The sequence below is a fragment of the Trichosurus vulpecula genome, chromosome 8, assembly GCF_011100635.1.
Source record: "Trichosurus vulpecula isolate mTriVul1 chromosome 8, mTriVul1.pri, whole genome shotgun sequence".
NCBI classification, from domain to species: domain Eukaryota; kingdom Metazoa; phylum Chordata; class Mammalia; order Diprotodontia; family Phalangeridae; genus Trichosurus; species Trichosurus vulpecula.
Window position 1 is genome coordinate 55,771,237 of NC_050580.1, and position 26,734 is coordinate 55,797,970.

Consider the following 26,734-nt stretch of genomic DNA (forward strand, 5'->3'; position numbering starts at 1 on the left):
TCACATCACCCAGTTTGAGGCAAGTACCCAGGCTGTGGATGACATCTTCTGCCAGGTCTGAATGGTCTGAGTCCCATACAAGCCCAATGGTGATAATCTGTGGGGCATTCATCAGTACACGTCGAATCCGGATCTTCTCTCCACAGTTACTCTGAAACATGTGGACATGGTCACTGTTGTCATATTCCAACATCTTTTAAGTAATTTTGTCCTGCTGCCTGCCCCTGTTCCTCTCAACCCCGTTTCACTCTCACTCACCGGGCAGTTCCGAAGATCACCCATGGTGCTGGCTTTTTGCAGCAGTTCACCAAACATGCCTGGGGAAGGTTTCTCTCGCCTCTCCAACATACAAATTGCCTGGTTGCTTAAGTATGATAAATGAAAAGGAGATGAGGACATAAATTTCCAAAGTTAATACAAAATGGTTACCCACAAATGCCTTTACTCACATGTTCTGCTTACTTCTCATGGCTATAGCAAATCTCCATCTCCAAAGGAGATGAAAATCACCCTTACATCTATGACCTCCCTAAGACCTGAAGATTCAAAGAATTCCTATTCTTTCTACTTCTTCACTCAACTGAAATAGGTCCTAGGAAAGAAGAAGAGAGGAGAAGGGAAAAGAAGGGACTCTAGAAGATATTTTAAATATTTGTTGAATAATCCCCATACTTAATAATACTCATAGGTACTCAGCAACTGCCTCAGCAAAAAGGACTCCAATTATCTAGACCACCACAAATGAAAGCCCCAAAGTCTCAATGAGGTGAAACCTCTAGGACTTACCAAAGGGAAGTGGTAGAGATATAATGTACCATCTGGATAAAGGGCAGTGGGTCAGAGGTGGCACCACAGCTAGTACATACACACTACAGCAGAAAGAAAACAAAAGAGCCACAGTCATCAGATGCCCTTAGCATGCCACTCCTCCCATATGATACCCTATAGTCTGGGCCAAAGAGGACTGGAAAGATTGGGACCTAAAAAAAAATGAGGCCAGAGAGAGCACCTCACCTGTTCAAACAAAGTCATCGCAAACTTCTGGTGAGATATGCAATGAGCAGCAGTGCAAATGTCCTCTTTGGTTTCGTCTGCAATGTGGAAGTGAATCCTCATCAGAAGGTTCTCCTACCATGGAAGGAACAAAAATGGAAAATTGGCACAGATAATTAGCCAAGCAGCTCATACAAAAGAATGGTAAAAATGGGACCTTGGAGAGTGGCAGGAATATCTCCTATTCCTAACTGATCCTCTTGCCCTTTCTTCTGTTAGTAGAAGGACATCACCTATAGAATCCTAAGATTTTGGAGCTAAAAGGAAACTTAAAGATCTCTAGTTATTTCACTATATGGTGAAAAGAAAGGATTTTCTGTCACCATTCAAAACCATAGGCCTGCCTGTTTTTTATGTGCTTAAACATTTAATTAAGGTCAAGAAATAATTCTGAAAGTCACCTTATTGCCTAATATTGTAAGCAATGTGATTGTCTGAAGCAGTTCACACTTATGCCAGAGGTACACTTTCAAGTGAAACATCCCTTACTCACCCTAAAGGGGACCCTGGCTCCTCTGAGACTATGGCTAAAGTACACCTCACAGAGCATGAAGAAGTTAAAATGCCTGGGTCAACACTCACTGTAACACTGGAAGAAACTTGCTCTGAACTACTGAAGAGACTCCTAACAGTTAAGGGGAGGACACAGTTATTTCCAAAGAGAAGGTGCTCAGTTACCATAGTGAAGGCTTCATGATTCCCCCAAATGAGAAAGGGAAAGGGAAATACTCACAAAACATTCAGCAGCATCATCCATAATACCCAACTGGAAGCGCTGCTCATCCTGAAAAGTCTTTGCTAAAGCACTTCGAAGCGTGTCAGAAGGAAGGACTTTCTCACTGCTACACTGAAACTGGTTGAAGATTCCCTGTGAGGAAGAAGTTAGAAGGTAGAAAAAGCACAAAGTTCTTATCAAATCTCTATATAAGTGCTGTCTGCCAAATGCTTTACAATACCAATAGCTGCCAAAATAAAATTTACTGATATATTTAATATTAGAATAAAAAGTCAAAGCCAACACATTGAAAGATCAGGGGACTAACCTAGCACATAAAAGAGTCTCATTCCTCCAGATGCAGGTGATGACATCCAACACAACTTTAAGACACTGAGGCTCAGCGTTAAGGGACTTGTATGAGGATCAAACACCTAGTAAGTGTCTGAAGGGAGTGTCTGACCCCAATTCCAGCATTCTATTAGTTACACCATCCTATCTGTCTGCATCTGTAGTTGGATATTCAAAGACAAAAGCAATACAGGCTCTGCCCTGAATAAAAGCTTATATTCCATTGGGTAGGGGAGATTATGTAAAATATTTATAAGCAATAAAAAGTAATCTCAAGAGGAAATAACACTGGTACACAACTAACAACACATGTGGATATCAGGAAAGGCCAAAGATATACTTAAAACTTGACTAGTAAGCAGATTTTGACTCAACAAAGAAAATCTTATCAAGTAACACTGTCTAGAAACGAAAGGGAAGGAATCAAGAGATCCTGAGTTCTCTATTATTGGGCATCTTTTCAAGCAGCTGACCACCTGTTGGGGAATGCTGTAGAGAAGATTCCTACTTTAAAGGAGGGAGGGAATTAAATAACCTGTAAGGTCCCCCTCTAAGATTCTATTATCCTATGATTTTTGCAAGGTCACATACCTAATGAGCGATGAGTGATAGGCCCAGAACCTAGGGCTCCTCATTTCTAGTACAACGTCATTCTGATTAGCATCCTCAACTACAATGTCTTCCAATATGGTTTCCCACATACAGGTCACTTTGTAACCAGTCCTTATTTCCTCACAAATGCCTCCAGATATGGAGTAGCAAGGACTACAGTTCAGTGTTATTTAACAGGCTTCACGGCCCAGAAGAGAAATCCTACAGCAATCGTTCCAACCTCCCATGATTAATACACATATTAGGGGTAGAATTTTCCCCGTAGCTTCTTCAAACGCTGTTCAACATTTTTAGACGGTATCCTATTTCGCCAGGAGGCCCCCGCTGGACCATCCTTATAACCTAACCACCACTCAAATAAAGAGTAAGATCTTCTAAAACGTAGCTTCTTCTTTCTCTTGGATCCATGGTGTCCCCAGTCCATACCAAAATAGGTCCAAAGTCATTTTCCCTCAAAGGACAATTGTGTATTTTATCAGCTGTCTATAGAATCTTTTGATACATGTGGAACTATGATGAAGGGGGAAGAAAGAAATACCAGTGGCTTCAAACTGCCCAACATCAAAAAGATTTGTCCAGCTTGCTTTGGAGAACTCATTATACCTTGGCTAAAACTAGCAATCTCTGTTCCATGCCAAAGAGCGACCGCTTCTATTTGGTTGTCAACAAAGAAGATATTCCTAAGTAATAATAAAGCCGTTCTCCTTTAAGTGGAGAATGGACAAGTTTTACAACATGTTAAAAAAGAAAGACATGCGACATAAATGACAATAATAATAAATCCAGTTATTTGAAAACCTCTATACTTTTCCTTATCATCACCACTATAACCATTGCCAATTATCATTTGAAGACACAGGTAATCTGTAAACCTCATTTTATCCTATAGTGTTAACATGTAAGAGTACAGAGGGCCATGGTAGGGCTTCAGGGAAACCTGATAGATCACAGGTTTTTATATCCAGCTGAGCAAAGACCATGATTCAAGAAAACTTCTGCCCTGTGGGACCTCTCCAAAATCTTCCCAGCCGCTTCCTTCATCAAGGACAAAACATGGGAAGATTTTGTAACTAACTCCCCAGGGAAGAAAAGAAAAAGTCCAGGCCCTACCTGAACTAGCAGTTCTGTAAAATGTACCCTGACAGATATGACGCTGATGTTCAGAGATGTAATCATCTCCATCCCCGCACTACTTTTCTTGCCTCTAATTACAGACAGCTTCTCCCTACACACTGAGACTCTGAATTGTCTCTGTCTTCTTTGTTTTCTCAGTTTAATTATTGTTATTGGTCTTCTATTGTCAGGAATTGAGCTGGTGTGTTTGAGATGAAGCTGCCTGAGCCTGCCCAGAATGCCATTGGTTGGAGACACAGATCTGAGAAAGGCTGTCACACAAAGCCCTTCTGTTAAGGCAGCACACTGACCCCCTGTGTGCCATGCTCCAATTCAGCACTGGTTCTGGAACTGGCCTCCACCCATTCCCTTTTTCACCCTCCTCCCACCTTTCCCAGAGGGAGAGCTTGTTGGTACCAAAGAAAGCCAAGAACATTTAGTTCAGCAGTAAGAACAGGTGGCAGCTCTAATAAGGAACAAAAACTGGGATTCTTCCAATAGCTGAACTCCAAAGTGGAGAACAAGAAAGGGCATGAGCAGGAGGCATGTCTGCCTGAGGGGTTCTCAGAAGGGAGGAGTCAAGCAAGCAAGAGGAAATCCACCTCTGAGGGTCATCTCCACTCCCCTTAACAGAGAAAAGTTGAGGAAGTTTCCTTTTCTTTCCTGGCACAGCATAGCTTATTACAAACTATTTTTTGGTCTGTGTGCAATTTTCTTGGACTGAGAGCAAAAGCAACAAGATTTTAATGACTAGAAACAGGTGCTTCCTCAGCAGTCTTTCTTTGACTGGGTAGCAAACAATTCTGCCTACATAATGGCTTAATTACTTGGATTATCAAAAACAATATAAATAAGATGGAGACTGCGAAGAGTACCAGCACAAATATCTACGTGTTCTGATATCTACAAATGTAGCTGTTGCTGAAATTTAATTAAATTATAAGAAGGCGAGAAAGAGAACAAGCATTTATTAATCCCTTGCTATGTGCCAGGAACTGTGCTAAGCACTTTATAATTATTTCTTTTGATTCTCACAACAACCCTAGAAGGTTGGTGCTATTATTATCCCCATTCTTCAGATGAGGAAACTGAGGCAGACAGAAATTAAGTGACTTGCCCAGACAAAAGTCAAGTGACTTGCCCAGGATCATGTGGCTATTAAGTATCTCATGCTGGATTTGAACTCAGGGCTTCCAGACTCCAGGTCCAGTGCTCTATCCACTGCATCGTCTAGCTACTATACTCCCAGCCTGAATTTGGGAAAGATGAAAAATAGCTGATTACTTTCTTCCTTATGCTTCCCTTATTTTGCAACTGAAAATATTTAAAAAAAATATTTGTAGCTGGATTTTAGCAATGTACTTGGCAAAGGTCTCTCACAATATCCTTAAGGACAAGATTGAATGATGTTGACTGAATGCTGGTGTAGCTAGATGGGTTCAGAACTGGCTGACTTGATAGTACAGTTAGATGAGGTCAGAGCTGGTTGACTGATGGAACCCAAAATGTGTTGATTAACAGATCAAAGACAACCTGGTAGAAGAGGTCTTTGGTAGAACACCTCGAAGCTCCTTCCTTCACCCTCTTCTGGTCAACATTTTTAATGCACAAATGCAAACAGACAGAAAAGTAGTTTGTAATGAGCTACACTGTACTACATCAAATGAAAGATAAACAATGCTTAATTTATAAATGTTTTTGAATCTGGGAAGGATAACTAATAAGTTGTGTGAATGAATCAGGGTTCAAAAAGATCTTGAAAGGCTGGACTGTTAAGTTCAAACTAACAAATAAAATGAATAGGGATGAATGTAAAGTCCTGAATTGGGTCCCAAAGATCAACTTCAGAAGTACAAAAGAAGGGGCAGCTAGGTGGCACAGTGAGTAGAACACCAGCCCTGGGGTCAGGAGGACCTGAGTTCAAATCTGGCCTCAGACACTTGACACACTTACTAGCTGTGTGACCCTGGCTTACCCCAATTGCCCTGCCTTCCTCCCTCCAAAAAAACCAAAACAAAACAAAAAAAGAAGTACAAAAGAGCTATAAAAGAGAGAAGATGTGCCTAGAAATCAGTCCTTGCAGGGGAAAAAGGCTTAAGAATTATGGCAGAATGCAAGCTCTATATGAGTCAATAGTGTTGCATCTCAGCCAAAAAGCTAATGCTGTCTTGGGCTGTGTTACTAGAAGTTCACTGTTCAAAACAAAGAACAGATAGTCCAACACACACAAAAAACCTCTCTGTCTCTCTCCTGCAACCACAGGACAGTGACTTGGATGGTTACATGGCCAGATCACACAAGATTGATGGAAAGAGCTTGGGCTGATTAGCATAGGAAGGAGAAGAATTCTGGCCAGATAGGGGGAGGGGGGAGGTAGGATGGATCATAGTAATCTTCAAATGTCTTAAGTGCTTTATCATGGAACAAGGATTTGACTGCTTCTGATATCCTTTACCCTACAGGGTAAAGCTAGTACCAACAGGCAGAAGTTACAGGGGGATAATTTCAGCTTTACATACATATAGAAAAGGTTTCTAACAATCAGACTGTTCGAAAATGGAATTGGTTTCAGATGAGATAGACACATCTCCACAACAATGATGGCATTTGATTCAAAGCTGGACACAGGAGACAGAATTCATCATTTGGTGCAGTGGAACGAAGTCTAGATTTGGAGTTAGAGGGCCTGGTTTTGATCCTGTCTCTGCCACTTACTACCTACTATAAGACTGGGCAGGTCACCTATTTAACTTCTGTGGGTCTTAGTATTCTCCCATGTAAAATAGTAGAAGTGGACAGAATGACCACCGTGGTTCCTCCCAACTCTCAAATTCTGTAACTTCTTTATATTCTATAAGCTCTCTAAGTAGAAAAGGTAGAAGCAGGGAGAGGTAGTCACTAAATTTGGCATTCTGACAGGTTCCTCAGTCAGTAGCTTTGTCCCTCGTACAGACTTCATATTTGAGCATATCTCGCATATCTCCTTAATAACTTTTTGCACAAACATTATGTACTTCAAGCCTTCCCAGTCACTCAACTCTTCAGACTTCCCTTCTTCAAGCCTAACAGAACGTGTTTGAATTCTTCATCCTCTCCTCTTAATCTGTGCTTTTCCAAACTTTTCACCATTTAAGCCCCTCTCCTATCCCCTTATCATCTTCATCTTTGAAATATGGTGACTAAAACTGATGTCATTTGTCTCAGAAATTCAGAAATTCTCTATCAAGGAGAAAAGGCTGTACGTCAACACTGATAAGGGCAATACTAGTCAAAAAGAAGGGGTAAATTTGAGATAGATGACGGAACAGCCCCACGTTTAGCATTTAAAGCCTTTCACAAACTGGCTCCAGCCTACCTTTCTAGGCTTATCCTATCTTACTTTTCTTCACCTACTCTACTTTCCACCCAAACTGTTCTACCTGCTGTCTCATACATGACATCCCATTTCCCATATCTGTGTCTTTATAGAGAGAGAGAGACTACTATGGTTCAAATGCTTAGAATCTCTCCTCATCTCTACATCTTACAATCCATAGATTCCTCTGAGGGTAGATTCAAGTGCTACCACCTACATAAGACTTTTTCTAACCTCTCACAGTTATCATCACCCTCAGAATTACTTTGCATAGATTGACAGATCTATATCATATCTATAGATCTATCTCTGTATATTGTACACATACACACCACACACACACACACACTGACAGTTGTATTTCAGGGGCTTGGAGAGTACAGCCTCACTTCCATACTTTCTCCCTAGAAAATGGAACCTACTTTGCCACTTTCCATAACCTATCCATTTATTCAACGAACATTTATTAAGCACTGTGTTCAAAGCATATGTTGGCTATTAAAGGAAATACTTGGATGGAGCTCTAATTTCACAGGTTATAATATTCCTTCCACTAATGTAACTGCAACTCCTCTATACCTTTTCCTGTTATGCAGTTCTGATCCTTCTCTTTCTGTTAACACTCCATGGAGGCCTGATGATCTCTAGGTCACAGCGGTGGTTATTTTTACTATCTCGGAGTTCTACCACAGCATCTGGCCTGTCCGGCTGTTTCTCATGATCACTACATGGCCAGTCCACATCCTTTAATGGTCAATTGTTGTTCAGTCATTCAGTTATGCCCGACTCTTCAAGACCCTGTGCACACTGACACTGTCCGTGGGGTTTTCTTGGCAAAGATACTGGAGTGGTTTGCCATTTCCTTCTACAGTGGACTAAGGCAAACAGGTTAAGTGACTCACCCAGGGTGACACAGCTAGTAAATGCCTGAGGCCAAATTTGAACTCAGGTCTTCCTGACTCCAGGACCAGTGCTCTATCCACTGAATCATTTAGCTACCCCATTCAATGGTCATACACATTCTCAATGACATCTTGTGGATCAGGTTTCAAGCACAGGGTATTACTGGAAAATACTCCCACCTACTCAAGCCCACCAAAGACACCACAGCCAAGGGTTATTCTGAGGCTTGAATGAGAAAATATATGTAAAATATTTTGCAAACATTAAAGCACTATACAAACATCAATTATTGTCAATACCATGATTATTACTACCATCATGCATCATTCCAATGCCCTTTGAGTTACTGGTGTGTGAGGTAAATAAAATGTGAAGATTTCACAGGGAAGATATGTATAAATAGATATCTACATCTATACTAAGAAATGTTTAAAAATCAAGAAGTAGGGAAGTGAAAAAAATTCTGAGGCCATGAGAGTCTCATGGCTCAGCCTCTGGGAAAGTTTACCCTGAAACTTTTTGTTCTTTCTTCTGGTTCTGGTTTAAAGATTTGCTCAACAAGAATAGGGTTACTGTGACCTGCCTTCCTTTACTGTAAAAAGTACTGTAAGAGAATGGAGAGGGTCTCCCCCTCGCCTTATCCTATTCTCCTTCTTTAGATTTATAGATGTCACTTCAGTTGTAATCATTAACTAAGGGAATGGGAATTGGAGTTTCTGTGCCTCAATTTCCCGGTTCTTTGTCTAGCTCTCGTGCTCAGATATAAGCCCACATCCCAGCCAATGGTGAGAAGGGTCAGAGGTGGGAGGGAATTCTCTTGTGTTAGGTATAATTATGGGTGCTTTGCCCCTTGCAAAGTGCCTCCCTTGCTAGATTTGTTCTGGCAGAGGATGCCCAATTCTCGAGAACTGAACAAAATTTATTTCTGTTCCCATCCTGAGATGGTTCCTTATTAACTTTTAAGTGGTGAGGGTCTTCCATCCCACACACTGGCAATTTTGATTACATGATTATGGTATTCTAGGATTCACTACCACAATGGCATCAAGAGATGGTGCTACAGAGATGGGCTTTTAGAGTAGCTACCAGTTTGGGATCAAAAAACACACTACAATTGAGAACAAAGAAGTTGAGGAGCTGAAAGGAACAGAGGCTATATCTAAAGCAGAATACAGTAGCAAAACCAGGAAGGAAATCATTGACAGAGTGCCAGCCCTAGACTCAGGAAGACTCATCTTTTTGATTTCAAATCTAGCCTCAGACACTTACTAGCTATGTGACCCTGAGCAGTCACTTAACCTGTGCCTGTCTGTTTCTTCCTCTGGGGATAATAACAGCATCTACCAGCTAGGGCTGTTGGGAAGATAAAATGAGATAATGCTTGTAAAGCATGTATAAACCTTAAAAGTGCTATGTAAATGTTAGCTATCATTATTGTTAGTATTAGTAAAAGGTGAGGTTTAGGTTTCAGGCTACTATGGTTTGGTACCAACAAAGTGACAGAGTACCTAATTAAATGAGGGGGGTGGCAGGGCCCAGGCTTTGTCTTTTTTAGGCCCTTCAGAGGACAAATTCGCAGCTAGCCAGCCACCACCCTCCAATGTTTTACATGACAATGGAAAAGAAGCATTGTCTCTCCATCCCTACCTCAAAGAGGCCTCAGCTCTGTTGGCTATCATTGGCAGAAGTCATCAACCAGCTCCAGGCCATGAAGGGGATGGGCAAGCTTCCAAGTCCTCTCTTCTGCCACTTACCTTTCCCAGCTCAATCCCATGGCTTTGTAAAGAAAAGTTTTTATCAGCCAGTCAACAAGTGTCTATTAGATACTCATGTGCCAGGCACTATACTAAAGACTGGCAATATAAAGGCAAAACCAGTTTCCGACTTCAATGAATTCATATTCTAATAAGGAAAGATAATATGTTAAAAAAAATTAGATACATACGAGATATATACAGAGTGGATGGAAGGTGATCTGAGAGGGGAAGGTCCTGATAACTGGGGGCAGGGATGGGGGTGGAATGACTTGGAAAGAACTCTTGCAGAAGCTGAGATCTGAGCTGTACTGAGTCTTGAGTAAGCCAGGGAAGCCTGTGTGTAGAGACAAGGAGGTAAAGGATCTCAGGCTTGGAGGAGGAGAAACAGGCAGGGAAGACAGCCAGCATGAATGCTGAATAAGTGTCTTCTTCCTGCCCTTCCACTAGTAAGAGGGTGAGATCATAAGTAAAGGTCAAGGTCTACATGCATAAATGGAAAAGCAGGAACTGGTGAAACCACTGAGGCAGACAGCAATATTTGGTGGGTCAGCCAACCACCTATATAACGGGGAAGGATACTGCTGCCAGTTTCTCTGAGCACCAGTCTATCTGGAGGTCCCAGATGGTTCTCCCAGCAGGTATTTGGTTGTCTACTGAAGAAACAGCATAGAGTAGTAAAAAGAACACTGGACTTAGAATCAAGAGACTTGGGTGGGAGTCCGAGCTCTGAGGTTTACTAGCTGTGCAACCACTTAATGTTGCTGCTTCTTAGTTTCTTTATCTGTAAAATGGGTAAAAAGGTAATAAGGAAAGCACTCCATCAACCTCAGAGCACTGTATCAATGGGAGTTCCTGTTGTTCACCACTAATAGATCTCTCCCTTTAGCAGCCATTAAGGTTTCTTATAGGCTGACTAATCCTATCTCTTCCACACATGCTGCTGGCACAATAACGTGCAGAAGGAGATGTCTTTTGAATGGTACCCCTGGTACCCCAAGTGTTTGTTGAACTGAATCAAAATCAGGAAAAAATTAAGAGTTAGAACCAGTTTGAATGGAAAGAAGTATGGAAGGTAGAGGGATGTTTGGTATTTTTATTGAAGAACTCTTCACTAGGCAGGAAGTGTAGCTGCAAAGGCATTATTCTAATGTCCTGTTGATTCTCGAACAACATCCTTAACCTAGAAGGTTGAGGTAGTAGACCAACGTATAACAAAATCATGAAGCGGATCCTTTAACAGAACCGTGGTCTCTATGAACATCTGCTTTCTCATTCTGTTTGATTCTTGTTCACATCCTTCCATAACTTCTCCATAAAAAACCTACCTAGTGTGCTGGAAGTCTTCTTTTAGTTCTTTTAATATTAATATTTCACAGACACCACTGCAACACTAAGGCAGTCCCTTCCTTCAAGAAACACTCTATAGGCATAAATTCAGAAGATATGGGAGTGCCTGAGATCTTCAAAAGAGACAATGTAGAAAGAGAAAGGAATATCAGAGAAAACCCATCACATACTTCACTAGCCAGTTATACAATTTTAATCCCAATGAGTCTGGAAGTGAAGCAAAGCCAAACAGAAATAGTGACGTAGGCCTTAAGATAGTGGCTACCCTCTCTATATTTAACTCCCAAGAAAACAAAAAAGATCAAAATTTCAGTCTATTAAATACAGTAAGGCTTGGACGAAGAGAACTGGAGTTACTGTGTAGTGATAGATACGAAAAAATAAAGAAGAAAAAGGAAAGCAGTCAACAAAACTTTAAAAATACATGTAAGAAAGCAGAAAAACATTTAGAAAGGGCCACAGACAAGCAGGATGGTCTATTACTATGTTATACCTAAAATATACTTTTTTTTCTTAAGCAAAACAAGATATGTCATAAAAGTTAACAGTTTCATGTGAACTTTTTCCGTTGCTTTTTTGGGGTGTGAAAAATATTATACTATCTTTTATCATTTTTAATTTCAACCAGACCCAGAGCCTGAATTAATAAGTAACTGGAAGAAGATCCAGGACCTGGGCTTCTTTGTTCTCTCTAAAAGTTTGCTCAGGAAATACCCTTACCTCTGTCAACAAGACCAGATTAGACTGACCTAGGGGCATTCTTACCCCTGTTAGCCATTAAAGGATGAGACCCTAACCCCAAGAGAGACTACCTCGCTTAATATTAACTGACCTTTGTCAACATTCTTTACAAATAAAATCCTCTTCTTGTATCATGGTTAAACATACATGGGGGTCACAAACGTGAGGTAATACAGGCTTGCTAGGTCTGCTAAAATAACGTATATAAGTTTTCTCATTGCTTTGTTCAGGCAGCCAGAGCTTATGCTCTGACTCCTTGTACGTACAAGCAAGCTAGCTTAGCTACGCTTTAAGGGAAAATAATAAACAACATGGATTTTTCTATCACCTAGCTCTGTTGTTTCCTTCAACCAAATTTGCAGGTTTAACAGGGTGCATATTGAATTGTTCTTGTTTCTGAAGTTTGTTCATTATGAAGAGGAAATTAAAAAAACAATAAATGGAGCAAGGCTTAGCTTTGGGCTTTTTCCCCATTTCCAGCCTTGAATGATGTATCACAGTAAAAATCCTGTCCCCTACCTTCACATGGCCACCTCTGAGGCAACTCCCTGGAGATAATGGCACCCTTAGACTGTGTAAGAGTCCATAAGCCAGCTCTCTTCAAACAGCAGCGTCATATCTTACTAAATTCAATGTCCTTCCCTCAGTTTAGAGTTTTTCTCTCTGATTCCTTTAACTGAGCGGCAGAGCCTCACTCCCTGATGACCCAAAGTGGCCTCTCCCTCCTCAGATTATTCACAGCATTTTGTCTGGATTTCAGCTTTACACTTAGTATATGCTGCTTTGTTGTCACAGTTATTTATTTCTATGTACCTTAACCCCCTATTCTTTTGTCAGCACCTTCAGGGCAGGGCAGGCTGTCTTTTTTCATCTCTGTATCCTCAACACCCAGAAGTACATTGGTATATACATTTGCTTTGCATACAAAAGGTTCTTAATCAAGCATTAAAACGGAATTGTCCCTGTCCCAAAGAAACCCACAGGACCCCTCCCAAGCAGTGGGAAAATTGGTACGGTTTTTGATGGGAGAACAATGAAGCAGTGTTGTGTTTACACACTAACACAGGCAACTCACTGATTCACATGTGAAATGGAAGTGTATAAACTATCACATCTTTGACACTCTGAGAGCTCACAAGCAGCAACCAAAAAATAATGATAGCTAGTAGTTACGTGGCCATTTAAAGTTTGCAAAGTGCTTTACAAAGATGATCTCATTTGATCTTCCAAACAATCCTGGGAAACTGGGGCCGTTCCCATCCCCCTTTTACACTCTGCTCCCCTCCTTGCACTCTACTGCTACAATGGTTTATTTGTAGTATCACACACAGGACGTTCCATATCCTGCCTTCGTGTTACTAGCTGCCCCCCATGCTGGGACTGTTCTCCCCACTCATCTTTGACTCTGGTTTCCCTGGCCTCCTTTAAGACTAAACTCAACCTCCCCTCCTGCCAGAGGTCATTCCTAGTCCATCATTCCCTACCTCCTGCCCAAAGGCTGCCCTTTGAGATCGCCTTCCATTTTACACTGTGTCTATCTTGTACATAGCTACTGGAATGTTGTTTCTCCTATTAGAATAAGAGTTCTTTGAGGGTGAGCAACTGTGTTTTTGCCTCTTTGTATTTTCAGTGCTTAGTACAGATAATAAGGACTTAAAAGGTATTTGATAGCTAAATGAAGAGACTTTAAATGTCTGCCTGCCCACCATGAGGGGATTCCTTTAAACATATATATATATATGGATTTTGATGATACACAATGCTTAAAACACTGAAGAAGGACTGACTATGCAGCTAAATTACCTAGCACCTGTTAGAATACTATGTGTAATTCTGGACTCTAAGAGGGATGAAAGGAATGTTGGAGGACATGGTGTTCAAATATTGGGCCTGCCACTAATTACATGTGTGACCTCGGGCAAATTACTTACTTGCTTACAAATTACTCTGGGCCTCCATTTCTTCACCAGTAAAATGGGCTGGGTGGCTGGGAGAGAAGTTAAACTAACTGCTCTAAAAAGATCCCTTCCAACTCTAAATCTATGATCCTATGAATGAATTCACACAGGGAGACTGTTAAAATCACTAAAAGATTTTTGTTGTTGTTCAGCTGTTTCAGTCATGTCCAACTCTTCATGACCCCATTTGAAGTATCCTTGACAAAGACACTGGAGTGGTTTGCCATTTCCTTCTCCAGCTCATTTTACAGATGAGGAATTGAGTCAGACAGGGTTAAGTGACTTGCTCAGGGTCACACAGCTAGTAAATATCTGAGTCTGAATTTGAACTCAGGTCTTATTGACTCCAGGCCTGGCACTCTATTCACTGAGCCACCTAGCTGCACATAAAACACTTTCCAATCTTTAAAATACTATAGGAACATTAGCATCTATAATTATTTTTATTATACTGAGGCAAAACTTGCCTTCTTGCAATTTCTACTCTTTTCTTGTAGTTTGTCATCTGGATAAACAGAATAAATTTCACTTCATGACAGCCTTTTAAACATGAAGGTCTCCTCCTAAGTTTTCTTCCCTATGTTAAAACATAATTCCTTGAACTATTTCATAGGACACTTTCCCAGGTTTTAACATACTGGTCCGTCATCCTCTGGACATCCTTTAGTTTGTCAACATTCTTTTTCAAATGTACTGCCCAGAACAGCATGCCGTATTCCAGGCATAGTCTAACTGGCTCAAAGTAAAAACAACACAACTTCCATTTCCCATGGACTGGTAAGAAATCATTTGAGTTCTCAGGACAGTCATATTCAAAATGATGTCTAATATCCTGGAATGTTTTCCTCCCTCATTTTTGCTTCTTTGCAACCATGGCTTCCTGGAAAACTCAGCTCAAATGCTCCCTTCTGCAGAAGGTCTTTCCAGGTCCAAGTATCCACCAGAGCGCCTTCCCTTCTAAGGTTACCTTCCTTTTCCTCTGTATTCAGCTAGGCAAAATATTGGATAGAGCACTGGACCTGGAGGCGTGAAGACCTGAGTTTGAATCCTGCCCAAATCACAACCTCTTTCAGCCTCAGTTTCCTCACGAGTAAAACAGGGATCATAATAGATTCTACTCATAGAGTTGTTGTAAGCGTCCAGTGAGATACTGCATATAAAGGGCTTTACAAACCTTCAAGCAGTAGATGTGCCCTTATTATTTTGATTTTTATCTTGTACATACCTGTTTCCTCTCTATGCCATATCTTGTATGTACTCAGACACATTCCAACTGTGTGACCCTGAGCAAGTGATAGAACCTTCCTTAGAGATATTTTCTTCTGTAGAATGGTGATAAGAATAACACCTACCTCGAAGGGTTACTGTGAGTGTCAAATTAGAAAACGTGGGAAAATGCTTTGCAAACCTTAAAGTGCTATATAAAATGTTGACTGTTATCATCAGCTTTATTATTATTGTATATATCATCTAAGTACCTATTTATTTATATATTGCTTCCCCAGTTAGGATGCTGGCAGAGAATGTCTTTCTTTCTACTTCTAGCCCTTAACACAGGACCTTTCAAACAGTAATACTGTTGTTAAGTTGTTTCAGTTGTGTCTGACTCTTCATGACCCCATTTGGAGTTTTCTTGGCAAAGACACTGAAGTGGTTTGCCATTTCCTTCTCCAGCTCATTTTACAGATTAAGAACTGAGGCAAACAGGGTTAAATGGCTTGCCCAGGATCACACAGCTAGTAAATGTCTGAGTTTTCCTGATTCCAGGCCCAGCAGCACTCTATTGACTCCACCACCTAGCTGTCCCTCACTAAAAGATTAGAAAATAACTCTGATTAAATGAGCTTATGTTTTAAAAAATGAACAAATTAAGTTTTCAAGGCTACAAGGCTACAAAGAATTGTGAAGACCACATGTTCATCTCTACAGATGACCAAGTCAGAGGAAGTAGGAAGTGTTTAGGTTAGACGTAAGAATAAACTTCCTGACTCTAAGGGTTGCTTAGCAATAGACCAAGTTAATATGGGAAAATGCAGAATTATTTCCTTGTGACTATTAGGGTTCCTGGATAATCTCTGAGGTTCCTTCCAATGCTACTGATCCATACAGATGAAACATTTAATTATTACCAAATGATAATGAATAACTTTTTATACTACTTTAGAATTATACTATTTCTTATTACTTCTCTCCCTTGTTTGTTCATGGTAGCAAAGAATATTAACCAGTGCTGGTGACATAACATGTACTTAACAAATACTTGTTAAACTACTGATTCCTTAAATTCAGAAGTCATCAGAACCACCACAAGCTTTCCTTTCCCATCAGAATAGTCTAAAAGCTTTTCAGTCACAAGCTCACATTATTAATGAACACCACTTTGTCCAAAAATGTACATTTTTTCCTGCCTTTGTTACCTTAAACTGATATTCACACACACACAAAAAAAATCACTAATTAGGGAGACTAGCTGAATTGAATCAATCAATGCCACATTCTTCTTTGACTATAACAAAAACCACTCTGTCTTACATCCTGGCACTGCAAAGGCTCCAGTACAATCCCTGGAAGGAGAACAAAATCATTGTGGCATACTAAGTACAGAGGACGGATTTCCTCCTCTGAACTGAGATAAATAAATAAGGGAACACCAAAGTCAAGTCATGCACTATGGCAGAGAAAACAGCAGATTTTCAAGATGAATAATATGTAAGAGCTCTGTGCTACAGGCACGTAACAGTAAAGGTTAAGAAGAAATATGGAAACAGACCTCGTACTGTAGCAAAATGGAGATCTTGGACAGAAACAGAGTAAGGTAAAGACCTTCTCATTGTCAATTCAAAGATCTCAGGTATAGGGATCCAAAGGAAGCAAAAATGCACATGAATACCTGATATCCTGATATAAACTATTTGATGAAAGCCAAAAATGAGTAACCCATTAAGTGTGTGCTTTAAACTTAGTGTGCTGCTGACCTAGACTACTGCAATAGCTTACTAACTGGGGGTCTCTCCCCATTCCTATCCTTACTCCACACAGCAGCCAAAGCAACATTGCTAAAGCATAGTCATGACCATGCCACTCTGCTCACAAAGCTCTAAGTGGCCCCCATTGCCTCTAGAGCCAAATACAAATTCCTCCAGTAAGCACTCAAAATGCTTCACACACTGGCTACAGCCTGCCTTCCAGGCTTATTACATAACCCTCTCCTTCACTTCAGGCCAAAATAGCCTTCTTGATGTTGCTCACATACTTAGTTAGGCCGGTACTCAGAGGAAAGCTAGCTAGTGCATCATTGGGCCAACGCTCAAAGCCTTTCAAACTTGGTGAGGCCTAGCTTTAGTGGTGCTCTTCTAAAAAAGTCCTTGAAATCCTACGGTCACTTCCGGTCAGATTGGAACTTTAGGGGAGAGTAAGAAGACAACGCCATCAGTTCTCCAACATTTTTATGTATGTATGTATGTATGTATGTTACATTTTAAGCTCTGAATCATCTCCTTCCCTCCCTCCCCACCCAACACTAGAGAAAGCCACTATTTGACACAGATACACACACATATATGTATGTATACACACACACACACACACATACATATGTAAAACCATACTATGCACAATTCTATTTATCAGTTCTTTCTCTAGAGGTGAGTAGCATCTTCCTGCATAGGTTGTTTGTAGTTGACCCCACCTTCTTTAAAAATTTCTCAGTAATACTTAGTAAGCACCCACTATACAAATAACTATATAGATACTCCTAAATAAACAGAATTTCCTGAAGACTAACACTCACAAAAGAAAAATCACTAATAAAGACTTGCTAAATTTAATTAACAGAATGAAATTTGAAGTTTCCCCATTTCATTAATTCTATGAAAAAAAAAAATCCACATGTCAAACTCAGGAAGCAGCCCTGAAAGACAAAAGCCCTGAGTAGGCCACAACCAAAATGCATCTTCCATTTAAAAGTAGCAGTCAAAAGAAAAATCAGGACTGACATACATAATTTCACTATACAGACAATTCTGCCTATTAAAGCCATACCTTTATGAGAAAGAAATCATGGAAAAGAAAATAAGATTTCAGCTTGCAAGGAATTCTAGAAAAATCTAAGGAAGCAAATAAGAAAAGTGTAAGTGTAGGTGCATTTATATACATATATGTTTGTCTACACCTGGCCAGAAAGGGACAAAAATATAACATATATTTCATGAAAAATGCATATAGTACTTGTCCATTCAACAATTACATATTGTGTTTACTGCATTCCAAGAAATTAAGCACTATGGGGGAAACAAAACAAAAGAAGGTACCTCTTCCCAAGAAACCAACACTGGGTTGGGTTTTTTTTTTTCAATATATAAGGATAGGCCCTATAATCAGGAGCACTAGTATGGAAAAACTTGATGAGGTGAATTAGTCTTAAGCACTGTTTAGAAGTAGAGGAGGTCTGTGGTTTGGCAAAAGAGTGTACGCATTCCAGGCAAAGGGAATGACATTTGTATTGTTTTAGAGACAGGCAAGGTATGTGCACAGAATAAGTATGTTAGTTTGGCTAAAATGGAAAGTACAAATGAAAGTGTACCACATGATCATGGAATGAAAAGGGGAGGGGAGAGAAGGGAGAGGGAAACTGGTACTGAGTTTAGAGACATCCTGGCTTCTAAGAGGCAAGCTCACCAGCCTTTTCCAGCAGAGCAAAGTTTCTTGTTCAACATGATCCTTCTATCTCCTGTCTTTAAATTTCCCTCACAATGTTCTTTTATTACTTTTCATGGTAAGGCCCAGGTTTTTCTCTGGTAAGAAGAGGTTGATGCAGTAGATATTTTGCTAGAATCCAATAACTCTGTATAAACCAGCCCTAATGGCATCTGTCCACAAAGTTGAAGGCACTCAACTAGATGAAACTGAGGGCTTTAGTCATTTGTTGTTTTGGCTTGACTTGTATGGGAAAACATGATCCAGAGATATACAATCTACTAGTGGCTTAATTCTACCAGTTTCAAGCAGAACAGTCCAACTGATCCATTATTTCTACTCCAATTTGTGCCATAATTAATTAATTTTTAAGGTCATAAGGATTTACAAACAAGGATAGGGGGAAAATTACACTTCTGAACCAAGAGGTAAAGCAAGATATTCAAATGAAATGTCTCTAAGGAATGCTCCTGGAAGATACTTAGCAGCCAGCTCTGACTTCATACTTATAAACTCAAAGTGTCAGTTGCCATGATTTCCAGACGCAGCTCTATAGAAATCTGGCATCTGCAACCTTCATGTGAACTTAAAGTATGAACATGTGTGGGTGTGGAGAGATGGACTTGGAATCACTTGCAATTTAAAAAAAAAAAGTCAACACAGTAGGGAAATTCTTCTTGTTTCCTTACATCCTCAAGATGTTCCCAGGTGTTTTGCGAAGTTTTTTTTAGCCATGGAAAACATTAACCACAGTGACACAAACTGGTTCCATCCAGGTGCACCAGGAACTTCTTCAAATGCAGGCTTTATGAAACTGAAAAGAGCTTCTGGCAAACTCATTTCAGAATCCAGGAAGTCTTAACCAGCCACAACCATTCCACCTTGCAGCTACATGAAGAGAGCCCAGGGAAACCACCAGGCCGAAATGGGCTGGTGACCCAAGAGAAAGGCAACCTCTTCTTTTCAGTGCCCCCTTCTCTGCCATCGCTCCAAAGCCTTGGGAACTGCTTCAGTAACAGACTTCTCATTTGGGAAGCTTTCTAACTTTAACAGCAGCAGAAAACTGGAATTCTTTTCCCAAGGATTAAGTTCTCTGAGATTTATTCCCCTCCTCCAGTCTGTTTTTTTTTTTCTTCGACATCTAAGTAAATAACTAAGTTTCTTAGAATTCAGAAATTACTATCAAATCTAGGGTCAGGTAATACAAAGAGAGCAATAATACTTAAAATTTAGTATCTATGATAATGAAAAAACACCAATCATCAGTACCAGCAACTCCTAGTAGAAACAGAAAATATTGCAAAACTCTACTTTAGCAAAAACTCATAGGTTGTGTGTCTCATTATAAGGTATTTAAAAGTTCTCATATTATTAAAAAGAAAATATGTAATTAGACAAACAATAAATTGAAGAGGCCCTAACAATGCACCAGACTTGGACAGACTCAAAAGGGACTCAGAAAACTCAACTATTAAAACCAGGTTTAACAACTTGGGAGCAGCTAATGGCAGAGTTAGTTGGAGCAGCTCTCAAATTAACCAGAGCCAATTAAAATATTAGGAATGTGCTGCTGGTGAAATGGAACAGGATCGATTCAAACACTTACTTTGAGAGCACAAAAGATGCAGGAGTCTCCCATGCACTTGTGTGTAGTGAGTTGTCTAAAGCTTCGACGGAAGATGTCCAAGTGCCATAGAACCTGATGAAAGTTGGAAAGTATTTCATCATTCTGATCAAAAATGTCCTATGATTTAATACTCTATCCAATGAAGAATAAAACCAACATATATCATAATGGAGAAGCCACTTTGGGGAGGTGGGGAAAGAAGAAGATACTCAAGCTAGTACAACAGATAAACATCAAAAGAGACAGAAAAGTTAGCAAGAAGGGCACACAAAAACAGGGAAACAATATCATGTTTAAAAGGAAAAAATATGAGAAGCATACATGGTCATGATAGTCTAAAAATTAAATTTAAGGAAGGAAATGTGGGCAGTGAAGGTTTTACTATGCTGAAGGGTACAGTAAGTACAAACAATTTTTAAAAATTATCTCATGAGCTCAATGTAATGGACTATATTTGGAAAAGTATAGAATATACCATTCAGAATCTAATATAGAATGAGTTTTGTATTAGGGCTACCAATTTTGGTTTTTTTACCTTTTAGAAAACTCTGTGGCTATAGAAAGGAGAGAGACTTGAGAAGTCATACTATTTTCTAAAGAATGTAGAAAACAGGGGTTGAAATCCCTAGAGAGAAATATCTCAGAAGCCTTCCCCTACGGAGAGGGTGTGTAGCAACATCAGACAGTACTAAAAGGCAGAAAGGATTCTTGAGTTTTCAAGGAAAGTATAACTTCTATAGTTTCTCTTATGGCAACTGTTCAGAGGATACAAGTTCTTTGAAACTTGAAATGCTGAAATACACCAAAGTCAATGACACTTCACAATGTGAATTAATATATTACTTTTCTTGTCACAAACTAAAAATAGTAAACCACACAAATGATAAGTTTCAATCTGTAAAATTTCAACTGTTTTTTTTTAACTTTTTAAAAATTGGAACTGTGATTTCATTGTTGTAAAAAAAAACTCTGAGCGAGGAAACTCCTTCTACCAAGGGACCCCTACCTTCTCTGTAGTTTATAGTTTGAGAGCTGCCTGGGTCACTGAGAAGGGAAGGGATGTGCCCAGGGCAAATCACAGAACAGAATGTTCTGGGGCAGGACTAGACCTCAGAGTCTTGATTCTAAAGACAGCTCGCCATCTAATACACAATACACCACAGAGGTCAGTTAGGATAGACTCCTGCCCCAATTCTTCAGTGTATTCCTCTTTAAGAATAAGTACTGCCATCTTCATAAACTGCAAAATACTGTTATTCTTAGGACAGGAAGTCACAAATATCACTTTACCTGAGACTGTAGGGAGAATGTAAAGAGGCTAAATTAATTACTTACATAGGCTTATAGCTAAGAAATAGAGGTAAAAACAAGAACTTGCTTCAAGTGACCATACTGCCTACTTTAGTGCTTATACCATACATGGTCAGATACTCAAAAAGATACATGCAGACACTGTCAAATCTCCTCTGAAATGCACCCAAAGGGACTTGTCCATCAGTCAAAAAGCACGTATTTAGTCTCTACTCTGACAAGCACTGTGCCAAATGGTAGGGATACAAACAAAGGCAAGTGAGTCTCTGTTCTCAAGGAGCTCACAATCCGATGGGGGAGATAAGATGTGAATAAATAGGTGCACACAAGATTCATACAGTGCAGATATCAATCAGGTACTCTAAGAGGAAAAAGCATTAGTGGCTGGAGGACCTGAAAAAGCCTCTCACAGAAGTAGAGATTCATGAAAATGCTTAAAGAATCTCTCTAGGTTTACCCATCAGTGGGGCCTTAAAATGTTCCTTTTCTAGCTAAGGACTTATGTAGACACATTATAAAGTGTCCGTGATTTCATAAAACTAGAGAACTGGAGAACTAGAAGGAACTGGAGAAGTTATTGTAATCCCACCACCTTGTTTAACAGTTGAGGACAAGAAGGTCCAGAGAGACCAGAAGACTGGCTCCAGGCAGCACAGCAAGGGCTAGAACTCAGGGACCTTAACTCCCTGTCCAGTGCTCTTTCTACCATTTTCTTTTCCTCATAGTATTTTACTTGTTTAATTGTCGAGGTATTAGATGAGGCATTAATCTTCAAGGTGAACAGAGTAAGTTTCATTCAGGTCCTTTCACTTTGTACAAATGAAAAGAATTGTAAGGTAAAAAATAGCAGTCAAGTTTCTTGTTGGGGGGGGCAGGGTGACCCTAAAACCCGATGGTTTCCTCAAGCAGAGCAATCTTAACACATGATTGTCCCAGGAAAGGTGGGGGTGGCAAGGAGTACCCAAAAAGAATAATCTGGGGGTGGATAATCACCACTAGAGGATTCACTTTCTAACAGCGCTGTTTAGGCACGTTTGACCAGATGTTGTTTATGAGCCAACATAGGAAAGAATGCTAAGACAGAGAGGAAAAGAATGGAACTGAACATAACATAAAACATAAAAGCCGTATATACTAACAGGATAAATATCATAAGGCTGCTACAATTCATTAAAAAAAATCTCTGACATGACTGGAAAGATTTTTTACTTCTAGGAGAGAAAGGTAATTTTGTTAATAACAGAACTTTGTTTCAAGTGAAGAAAATTTGAGACTGTTTCACTTTTAAGAAAAATGTATCAGAATGTGTTAACAGATTTTTATTCTCTCAGTCAAGGGAGCTAAACTAAAAAATCAAAATTGTAGCTCTTAATGCTACAAGGAATTTAAAGAGATCTTCTGGATCCTATCCCAAAATCCCTTCACACAGGGAAAGTGTTATTGTTCTCATTATATCAGTTGAGAGGTAAGTGAAGAGACTTGCCCAGGGTCACAGAGAAAATTAAACAAATAACGACTGTAGCTTCTGAGATACAGAGAAATCCTCACATTTTATATGAGTTAACAGAAATACAACAGTAGCAATTTGAAATCAGAGTATAACAGGAGGAAAAAAAACAACCATTTCAAGACTTCTTACCTGCAGGGCACTATTGAGGAAGCAGCTATTTTGTCCAGGCTCATTGCTGAGACCTTTGCTAGGAGCTATGGAAGTTGTACTCCGTGGGGCAAACATCCCCTGCACACTTCCCCGTCCTACAGAAAAATAATTCCTTTTCCAAGACATTGTTCACATTTAGCCCCAAACACAGAGAGGGTCTTTATCTGTTTGAGTCTCCTGTTGCTTAAGTGCTCAACAGAAATGGAGGTGCAGAGCAGTCAATTTCTGTAGCAAAAGTTTGAGCTGGTAACTCCCCACAATGGGCCAAAGAATGCCTCCAGGTCCAGATGAAAGAACTGTCATTCAACTGCTCCCAAAAGTAGCAAGATTTTAACATCCAAACAAGAGGGATGCAAACAGTGGGGATCCATGTTCATCTGCAAGCTGTTGTTCTGTTCAGCACTTGTACTAAAGTGGCAGCAACTCCATTAAACCCCTGTGAAAAACTGTAATCTTCAATTCCAGAAACATCCAGGATCAGCAAGGGACACTTTTCTTGGGACTGAAGACAAAAATCCAACTACGAAAAGGCAGACAAACAGGAGTAAAATGAAGCTCTCTGGGGCAATAGTTGACCTGTTCCATCATTTAGTGGCTTGAAAAGAACAACTTCAATTCCGACAGAAGGGCAAAGAGATTCCACAACAACCCTGGAAGGAGATGCGCATTGTGCTTTGTTTTCACTTTGACAAAAATTCTTCTAGTCACCCATCCAGAACATCAGAAAGCTCTGTCTCCTCTTTTCTTCTGTGACTAGAATAGCCAGCCCTGCCAGAGTGCTTTAGAAAGGAAAAAAAAAATAAAAGCTTACATCACTTAATGACTGCTGGCTTAGCTGTGTTCTGCCAAGACCAATGTTGCCTCACCTCTCACTACAAACTTGAAATCTTGACATAAAAAAAAGACCAAAAAAAACCCCCAACAAAACACCAAAACCCACAAACAAGGAAAAGGAAAAAAAGGTGTAGGGCACGAGTCCTGGGAAACTTCTCTGAAATTTGTTTGAAATGGATAGAGACAGAAGTTGATTTCAAAAGAAGCCAAAACAAATACACAACTTTTCAGGATCAAGCAAAATTGAGGAAGCATACACCCAACCTTGAACTTACACAGTTTCTGATGGCTCTCTGACACAGAGTTTACAATAAGTAAATACATTTTATTATAATACACATAACATATGGTTATAATTATGAAAACTTATCTAGAGGCTGGGAAGGACAAGCCATCAGTCTGAAATTTGTTTTAAACAAAGTTATCACACAGAGGGGAAATATCACAGGCATATGACTATTCTTCCCAGTTTGTCAAAAGCAAGTCTATATTCTCTTTCAGGGAACAGGGAAGATTAAAGACCCAAACCCTTTGTCACAAAGTGAGAGGGTTCATGTTCAGAAAGGAATCAAGCATCTATTTTTAAAAGTCAACCATAAAAAATAAGTGCCCGAGGCCAATATAAAGTCTTAGAAATCTGCATGTTAAACAATATTGCAAAGTATTGCTTCTGCAAGCACTGTTCTATCACTCTTACAGTTCCAAGATACAAAGAGCTAACAGCTTTATAGAGGGAGAAACATACATTTTTGCACAAGAACCACTTAGAATAAAAAAACATTATCTGCAATGGTAGAAGGAGTACCCATACCAATGAAATGTCTTTGAAAAAGAGACAGACACACACTTCAAGTACTAAAGAGCTGTGATTTCATCAGTGTAGAAACTCCCCTCCACTGACACACAGCCATTCTCCAGGCCTTAGATCACTATTTTTGCTAGTTGCTATCACTGGCATTCCTTCAGCCAATAGCTAACCTTCTGATGATAAACCTCTCCAAACAATTGGGACTGACTCTCAGATGACACACAGGCTGGCTCACACTGAAGCCTCACCATCTGATGAGGAATTGTTTTGAATTTGTTGTCTGTTGTAACAGCCTTTGAGACCTCCAGGCCATGACAAGATCTTTGGGGTAGGGCTTTAGCAATGGATACAACATAGAATTTATATATGTATATAAGAAATGCTGAAAGGCTTCATATTAAAGGTGAGTTTGAAGCCAGGTTTAAAAGGAGGGGACTGATTTAAAGAAAGAAGGCAGAAGATCATCTGAAGGAAAAGTCTTTTAAAAAGTCAACTCAAGATCCTAAAATAAAGGGAAAAATGACTTTAAATTTAAAACCAACCAACAGAGTAGGGAATAAGAAAATAAAAATGTTTTAAGGAATTGCTAAAGACACCATTTAGCAAAGTAATAATTTCGCATTCATCACTACAGTGTCTCTGCTATTTTAGTCATGCAAAGTGCTACCCATATTTCAACACAGGTAATACAGAAAAAGAGATGAGAAAATGTCTTGTTAATTGACCAAATTGCATCAAGAATATCAAGTGTTTCATAGGCAGCAAGACCTCCATAAGGATGGGAATAGAGAATTTTAAAATATACCAAAGAGCAGTGTTATTCTAGGAATAGTCATAATATTTATTTCTTATAACTCACTGTCTGGACCTCTGCTTTGGACTTATGCTTGTTTTACACACATTTGTACATGTCTTATCCTCTCCTATTTGACTATATCCTGTATGAGGACAGACTATTATCACTTTTACTTTTGTATTCCTAGTATGTAACCCTTATCCAGCACAGTGCTTTACTATGGTAAGCCTTAATAAATGTTGAAATGAATTGAATTTATTCCACTGTTCAATTTCACCTTTGGCCTAACAAGAATGCCAATGAGAAAAAAGAAGAACGCCAATGAGGGGGCAAAGGAGAGAAACCAAAGTAAGGATGTTTCTGGAAGGGGATAGCCACAATCTTTTCCTTCCTTTCAAGATTTACCCAAAAGAAGTGTCTTGTCCAAACAGGAAAAAATTACAAATACGAGTGCTAAGTTTCATTTTGACCAAAAACTACTTCTGTCTGGGAGGCATATCTTGTCCAAACATGATAAAATTACAAATACAAGTGCTAAGTTTCATTATGACCAAAAATTATCTCTGTCTGGAAGGTGGGTACAATTTCAAGGGTCCATTTCAAAAACCTGAAACTTACAAACATACTCTCTCTCACTCTCTCTGTCTCTGTCTCTCTCTCTTTCACACACACACACACACACACACACACACACACACACACACACACAGTCTACCTAAGGAACTATGTGAAGAAAATGAGGGTAGCAGCAGGAAGAGTCAAAGGGTTACAATGTAAACATCTCATATCATACCTTCTCTAGGCATGACAGAAACTAAATGATGAAAACAGAAAAGATTCAAGAAAAGCAACAACAGATGACCCAAAGAAATAGTTATTTACCCAGGTTATTTAAAGGGAAAATTGAGGTAACTGGTCTCTAAGTTTTAAATCTATGATGCTATGGTCCTACATAGATATACAGGTACAAATTTTAGTTTCTCTGAATGTACATAATATTTCTAATCTGTATTTTAAAATTTAGCACTTATATGTAGCCTATTGTTCTCCCATTAGTTTATGTCTGTTATCTTGTCTCTTCAACTAAAAGTACCTCAA

The 26,734-nt window shown here is 39.6% G+C and overlaps 1 protein-coding gene across 3 annotated transcripts in view; it reads right to left on the reverse strand.

Annotated features, from left to right (window-relative positions):
• The window catches only part of USP54 (ubiquitin specific peptidase 54), a 66,947-nt gene extending 42,970 nt beyond the window's left edge, over positions 1–23,977 (reverse strand). For 2 of the 3 annotated variants that reach the window (XM_036735174.1, XM_036735173.1), the window contains exons 1-7: positions 23,178–23,931; positions 20,207–20,299; positions 1,787–1,921; positions 1,015–1,128; positions 787–869; positions 259–364; positions 5–151 (exon numbers count right to left, since the gene is read on the reverse strand). In XM_036735174.1, coding sequence (XP_036591069.1) covers positions 5–151; positions 259–364; positions 787–869; positions 1,015–1,128; positions 1,787–1,921; positions 20,207–20,299; positions 23,178–23,324 — 825 coding nt within the window. In that variant the 5' untranslated portion in view covers positions 23,325–23,931. Of the gene's footprint in view, positions 1–4; positions 152–258; positions 365–786; positions 870–1,014; positions 1,129–1,786; positions 1,922–20,206; positions 20,300–23,177 lie in introns of all 3 variants that reach the window. The other variant, XM_036735172.1, reaches the window with a different exon arrangement.
• Between the last annotated feature and the right edge of the window lie 2,757 nt (positions 23,978–26,734).